This window comes from Mauremys mutica, chromosome 19 (assembly GCF_020497125.1).
Source record: "Mauremys mutica isolate MM-2020 ecotype Southern chromosome 19, ASM2049712v1, whole genome shotgun sequence".
NCBI lineage: Eukaryota > Metazoa > Chordata > Testudines > Geoemydidae > Mauremys > Mauremys mutica.
In genome coordinates this window covers 14,152,824-14,159,575 of record NC_059090.1, presented here as the reverse complement: position 1 = coordinate 14,159,575, position 6,752 = coordinate 14,152,824, and the positions used below count along the sequence as shown (strand labels likewise).

Genomic DNA, 6,752 nt, shown 5'->3' with positions numbered 1-6,752 from the left:
ATAGGTGTTTTAAAAGGACGTGTGACAGTTGTGAATAAGTAATTATCTCTCCATGACATTTCCTTCCTTAGGCTCTCTGCTGACAGAGACTTCAGTGAAAGCCCTATTAATTCACCGAACAGGTACATTTCCACGCCACATTCTTCCTGCTAGCAAGGGAGTCAATTAGATCTTTGTTAAAACTACTTTGTGTAGAAAAACAAATCCCCTAGTGACTAAAAATTATATTTAAGCCTATCAGAGCAACATACTGCACTAACAAAAGCTTTGCCTAGCCAATTGTTTTATGGTGGTGAGCACAGAGAGGATATAAATTCTGTTAACACCATAAATGTCCAGTAGTGTGAAAGGGTTTGACCTGTTCAACAGAAAATGAGTTCAAGTACTGTTTATAATAGTTAATTTTGCAGAACAGTGGGCACATGGATAACGAATGAGTTGATGAGCAAAGCATGGCTTTTGGCAACCGCTGAACAGATTCACAAGCACCAGAGCCTAAGCCTTTAGTGTAGCATTTCCCACAGCAAGCACATACATTAAAATGGGTAGATCTTTAACCACACATGATAGACTGGAAGGGGGCACAACTGATTTCATATTCCTGAAGAGGGGCTCAGTTTCCAAAATCTTGCTTTATCAGTAGCACCTCATCCACAGAGATAGATTCTCTGGAAGTTTAGGCTGCAAGCCTAACCCTGCAAAGTGATGGATGCAGGCACACCTATACACCCATTTGAAGAGTCAGTGAGTGAAGATTCCTTCCCCCAGTTCTGGGCCTGGCCCCTGGGCAGTTGCACCATATATAGTCTTCTGCTGTCCCCTGCAAACCTTGTATTTTGAGGGTCGGAGAAGATGTCCCGGTAGATTTGATGCTGAGCAACCCACAGGCCCTGGAACAGCTCTAATTTATGGCAAGGGGCGCAATAGTGTCAACAGGCCCAGAATCCCAGCAGCACCAAGTCAACTATAATCCTGAATTGCCATGGACTATGTGTTCTTTGGTACAGCTTTTAGAGACTCGATCCCTGCATCTCTTTGCAGGATTTGGGGCCTTAATTAGTTTTTCTTCTTAAGAGAGAAGACTTCAGGCATCTTTACTTCCACTCTTTTGTATTACATTTATGGGATTTTTCTAATACTCATATTTTGTAACTTTTCTCTTTGCAGCACAATACTTAGTTTAAAACAGATACATCCCTCCCCTATATCTGTGCTGGATACACATGTACTTTTCCTTTGTTTTACAAGCTATGTGAATCATGAAGGACCCACTTTTCTCCCTCAGATATAGATTTTACCCCTACCTATTGGTTAAGAACCTCCCTCATGATAGTCAATAGCAAAACTCTCATTGACTTCCCATTCCCCTTTGACTTCAATGGGTGCTGGATTATATCTCTTCACTTTGTCAAGCTATGCCACTGTTTCATTGTAGATTTTTATCAATTTCACATGGGAACCTTTCCTTTAGTATGTCTTATGATAAAGCAGATAAAATTTGTAATAGTAAGCAATTAAAATTAGGTGGTTTAAATGCACATGCTTCTATTATAACATTTCATAAACCTTCTGTACAAAATGAGTAACAGGCTTGCTGCTATAGAGTGGCATTACTACTAATAAAATGAAACAACATATATAAACATATGGCTATAGGATTTCTACAATATTTTAAAAAACTTTTAATTGTGTTACTTTAAATATTAGGCTACAAACCACAACAGATTCAGTTCCAGGGTTCAGACAGTCAAACATGGGAAAAACATCCTCCCATGAATATTAAACTATATATAGATTTATGCTCTTAAACATCTTAATAAAGAAGAACCATTCTTAATTTTGTGACTGAGGTGGTAATTTTGACATTCTTGCTAAAGATAGGGCAAAACTGTGTGTTAAGAAAATAAAACATTGAGAACACAGCTTAACTGTGACTTAAGTTTTTTCCACATTATTTCTAATTGATAAATTCCCCAATTTTAAAATATTTGTCATTTTAGTGTTGGAAGTAATTCAGTTTATTATTTGTTACTAACAATAGAAAGATTTTACATCCTAAGACAATGGGCACAACCAATCTCTCAAGTAAAGATGAGAGGTAAATCCCTCTGTTTACTGGCCTCTTCCCACCCTTTATTTCTCTGTTGAGGAAACATTTAGTTCTTGGAGCTTTTCACTTAGATAGGTGGTGTCTGCCTCAGTTAGACTTTCTGAATCTGTTAGACTTTCCAGGAACCTGGTTCCTGCGCAGGCCTTTCCAGTCACTGGGTCTATGACATTTCCAACCTTGTAAACAATCTCAGCCAGTTCATGTTTCACGTTTTTGGTCCTCCGCTCAGGCAAAGCTTTTAGAAGAACAATGTCTCCGACGGCACATTGCTGCAATGGATCATGAGCGAAATAAGTTTTTCGCTTGTTAAAGAACTGTTGGAGAGAAGGAGAAAAGGAAACCCAGGCATTAGGACTCAAAACTAAAAAAAGATGACCAGTAAACTTATGTTCAAAAGCAAAATGAATTGGAAGTTTTGCTATCAGGCTGGTAGTGCAGGTATGCATAACTAACTGGGTTTTTGCCCAAGCAAAGCCACTGGTAGATGCATATGGTATAACGGTAGAACTGGGCAAATGTAACATTTGCTCTTCTTCACCCAGGGTAGGTCTTTCGCCCTAGGTACTGTCACTATTCACCAATCTCTGACTCATCAACTCCATTCTTGACCGCTAGTTGCCTCTGGTTTATCATCTCAGTCCCTCCCATGCTTAAGATGCACCAGAATGACACTGCATCACATTCAGCAAAAATGGTTGTCAAAGCTCTTCCAAGCCTAATAATAATTTGCATAAACTGCAGGGGGGAAGGGGTCAGGAAACTATATAATTCTCATCCTTTTCAATATGCCCAAGTCCCTATCCCTGTGGTATTAGTGTTGCACCAATATCTCCCATATGAGCACATTTTAGTCCAATTTTAGTAACTTATTGTCTGGGGAAAATATCAGGATCCAGACTATATCCCTTGAAAAGATTATGTAAATTATGATTGAAAAGTTGTGGAAAATGCATACTAAAACAGAAAAAAGAGTAAATTACAAATCTAACCTACCTTCTTTTATCTTATAAAGTGCAGAATTGACTAAAGAAAGCATGGTTTCTCTTGAATCTAGTCTTTAATAGTAACTGAGGGAGGCTTGCCTTATAAATAGTCTGATTATTTTATTATTGATAGATCTAAATTGATTCAGTGGTTCAAATGCTAAAGAATAATTTCTGCAATTACTTATTCAACAAAGTGGTTAGGAAAAAGATATACTAGGCAATTATTTTAATATCACCATATACAAAAACTATTTTATAACTTCAAGCTTTCAAAATGGAGCAAAAGCCCAGAAACTTATACAAAATTTTAAAAGGACTTTTCAAAAATCAAAGCACGAATAGTCCACTTTCCCAGCTCAGATCAAAATGCGTGTTAACAAACATTCAAGGAAATGCATTTAATGGATAATCTGATATGGCAAATTTTATGTTCTTACACTGGTTTTCCTTTCTATGCAGTCATATTCAGAGCCAAATTCCCACCCAATGTTCTTAATTAGTTAACAATGTAAACAGTTTACAATGAAATCCTAGTATTTCAGAGAGTCAATACAATTTTCTTTGACAGTGAATATGAAAATGATCTTGCAAAATAAGTTGGTGACCAGACCTTACCTTTAGTAAATAAGGATCCAGCACAAGCCTTGTCACTCTCACTTTGGCAGTTTTATGCATTTTGGTTCCAATTACTTTCCCTATTATCCATTTTGCATGGACAGCTCCACGTAGTCCAGACATTGTTTAGCTATGATCATCCAGTGCCTGGAAAGAAAACTACAATGTTACTCCATAAAAAAAAAAATGAAGTGGTTTCTGTTCAGTGCCAAAATGACAAACCTGGTCCCAACCCAATCTCTCTTTTATTCCTTAGAAGGGGTGAGGCACAGGCAGCAGCAGTTCAAATTTCCCCACATTCCTCCTCTTCTCCCTTGTATCAAAACCTACAAGTAGGTGTGTAAATGTATGTCAGCCTCTACACCCAATTTTGAAGACAGCAACTGAGGTAGTGATTTCAGGGGCGTAGACTTGGACCCCTTGTGTCCACTGAAGAGTGAACTGCACCCAATTCATTTTACATGGCCCAAAGAGCCATCTGATTAAAATGCTGGATCCAAATTCGTAACCTAGAAATGAAAAATTAATTATGTTAATATGAACCTAATCCATATCCAAATTACTGTTCTTGTCTTACCTTTCTTTGGTATCTTCACTGTAACCCCTTTACAATTTTACCTAACATATGAATAGAATGATGTAGAACAGAACCCCCCCCCCCCGAAACAAACAAACAAAAGCCCCAAACAAAAAACAAAATTGCTACATGAAATATTCCACAGTTTTAGGGATAAAAATATTGTACATATGTCTGTATATTCCATGATTATGAATTCAGAAACTGAAACTTGAAAAAAGATGTCATACTACTTTCAAGATGCACTGGAGGTTAACTAAGTTGCATGTTTTTTTCTCACATCAGATGCATTCCATGAAATGACTACTTTTAAAATTAGCTTCTGCTGTTCAAATAAGAGCGTGTGAATATAACGCCAGTCTTGTCTAAACAGGGAAGAGTTTCTCTGCAGTTGCACATTACCTTGATGAGCCCTAAAGGAAAACTAACTCTTCAGAAATAAAAATAAAACTAGGGCAATTTTAAAATTATTAGTTCACTAAACACCCGTTCCCCTTGTTGAAATAAACTTTGCTAAAGACAGTCGTCAACACTAAAGGGATTCTTAATCTGGCATATTGTTTTGCTAGTTATTTCCCACTAAGCAACAAAAGCAGAAGTACATGCCTTATATACATATATACAAGGTGGTGCATACTTTTATTTCTACAGTACTCAGCACGAGAAAAGTAAATAATACATTTAAGGAAATACTACAAAAGTAGAGAAATGTGTATCCGAAGTCACAAGCCTGAGAGGGTGCTAATGCGAACAGTTTTTCTTGTCACAGACCTTGGCAAATTCCAGCTACAAACAATTCACGTGACAAAAAGAAAATAGCATTGTTCTTTTCTGACACACCTTTTGTGCAATGTTATGCTTGGCTGAAGAGTCTCTCCAAAACCTCGGAGATACCCTCTCTATTTTTCACTGTGATCTCCACATACCTACAAGATAAAACAAAACAAAGCACATTTCAACAGAAGAGTTAACAGCCAGATCTTCTCTGCACATTCACGCACAATAAAAATATCAATTCCCAGTTGCATGGTCTAGTGGTTAGAGCATTAGAGTGAGGGTCAGGATTCCTGGGTGCTATTTCTGCCACTAACTTGTTGAGTGAACACAGGGTACAAGTAATTTTCTGTAACTCTAGCTCATTGGGGATAAGGATACAGGAGTGTTGTGAAAGCTGAATCACTTGCGTTTACAAGGCATCAGAGATGCACTGGGAGGGAAAGTGCTGTAGGCAGGAAGGCCCAGATCCTTACAAGTGTTTAGTCACCTAACTCTCATTGATGTCAATGGGAGTAAACCACCGAAGTGCTTTTGGAGGATCTGGGCCGAAGCTGTCTCACCGGGAAGGGAAGCACTTAGGGAGAAAAAAGATCAAGTCAAGGCAGCTGTAGTTAGGGCTATAACTCCGCAATGCACTGGGAGCCTGTAAATCTGAGACGCGCCCCCCGAGCTCCCTCCCTGCGAGCCCCCCTCACTCAGAGCCCCCCCCGCCCCCGGCAAAGGCCAGCCCCAGAGCCTAGCACACCCCGGAGCCGCTCCCCCGACCCCAGCGCCGAGCAGAGGCTCGGGACCCTCCCCCGCGGCTCTAAGCCGCGCTCCGCCCGCGGGCTGTACCAGCCAAGCAGGGACCGAACGGCCGGTTCCTCACCCGCCAGCACTCCCGACCCACCTCACCGGCTAGCCGAGGGGGAGGAGCCAGTTCCGGAAGGGGCGGAGCCAAACCCGGAAGGGATATGCTGTCCCCGAGGGGGCGACAAGGGGGCGTGGCCAACCGCTGTAGCGGAGGGGGAGGGGCCATTTAAAGGCGTAGGGCTGCCCAGGGGGCAGCAGTGTTACCCCTGTCCTCAGGGGAGGAGCAAGGGAGCCCCCTGCTGTGGCAATGGGGGAGTAGCATAGCTCCCTGTCTCCCCCTGGGCTAGTCCCACCCGGGGATTAAAATGGGCTGGAAACGGAGGGGAGCTCGGGCTGCAGCCCCTCAGGCAGGGGAGGGGGAGCTCTGTTGCTTGTGATAAAGGGGAATCTGGGCTCAACTTCAACCCCTGCACCTGAGCAACAGGGTGCGCCTGCGGGGGGGGATGGAGACCTGGTTGTGTGGGGTGGCTGGACTCGGGGGGTTGGAGTGGGGCCGCTGGAATGCTCTGAGGAGAGGGACAGGGAGGAAGAGGGAGCAAGACCTGAGGTGAGATGTTTCATCTTGCCTTCTAGGAACGTCATGTAACCACGAGCGTGCTCTTGCGGGGTGTTTCTGGCAAGTACTGTCCATTTACCCACATTTTGCCACCTCCAGAGGTGGTTTAGGATTTTGTGTGTGCGCCCCCTGCAGTGTGGCCTGCCCTGGTGGCAGACAGAGAAGTCATGTCTTCTTAATTTCCTTCGCTGCCCAGTACTGGACCCGGGGAACTGCTTTCTGCAGTGGAGGGGAGAACGCAGGCTTGTGTCATGGACCATTCTAACCCTACCATTCCTT

General features: G+C 42.1%; 2 protein-coding genes across 3 annotated transcripts in view; one reads left to right on the top strand and one right to left on the bottom strand.

Annotated features, from left to right (window-relative positions):
• Positions 1-1,662: 1,662 nt before the first annotated feature.
• On the bottom strand, positions 1,663-6,023 carry MRPS17 (mitochondrial ribosomal protein S17). 2 transcript variants are annotated; one of them, XM_044994303.1, is made up of 4 exons: positions 5,955-6,023; positions 5,129-5,214; positions 3,712-3,858; positions 1,663-2,424 (listed from the first exon to the last, which is right to left on the bottom strand). In XM_044994303.1, exons 3-4 carry the CDS (start codon positions 3,832-3,834, stop codon positions 2,134-2,136), a joined length of 414 nt encoding a protein of 137 aa, XP_044850238.1. In that variant the 5' UTR covers positions 3,835-3,858; positions 5,129-5,214; positions 5,955-6,023; the 3' UTR covers positions 1,663-2,133. The 2 variants fall into 2 exon arrangements, with proteins under 2 accessions (XP_044850238.1, XP_044850237.1); XM_044994302.1 differs by having other exon boundaries at positions 5,934-6,004.
• A 301-nt stretch (positions 6,024-6,324) lies between these two features.
• The window catches only part of LOC123353220 (merlin-like), a 33,778-nt gene continuing 33,350 nt past the window's right edge, over positions 6,325-6,752 (top strand). Inside the window, exon 1 of the mRNA XM_044994185.1 lies at positions 6,325-6,342. The gene's annotated coding sequence lies outside the window, so the exon portion shown is untranslated. The remainder of the gene's footprint in view (positions 6,343-6,752) is intronic.

Coding starts and splice junctions, on each gene's coding strand:
- MRPS17 (XM_044994303.1), bottom strand. CDS start 3,834: ATGTCTGGACTACGTGGAGCTGTCCATGCAAAATGGATAATAGGGAAA. Junction 2,425..3,711: donor TGGATCCTTATTTACTAAAG/GTAAGGTCTGGT, acceptor TCTCTCCAACAG/TTCTTTAACAAGCGAAAAAC.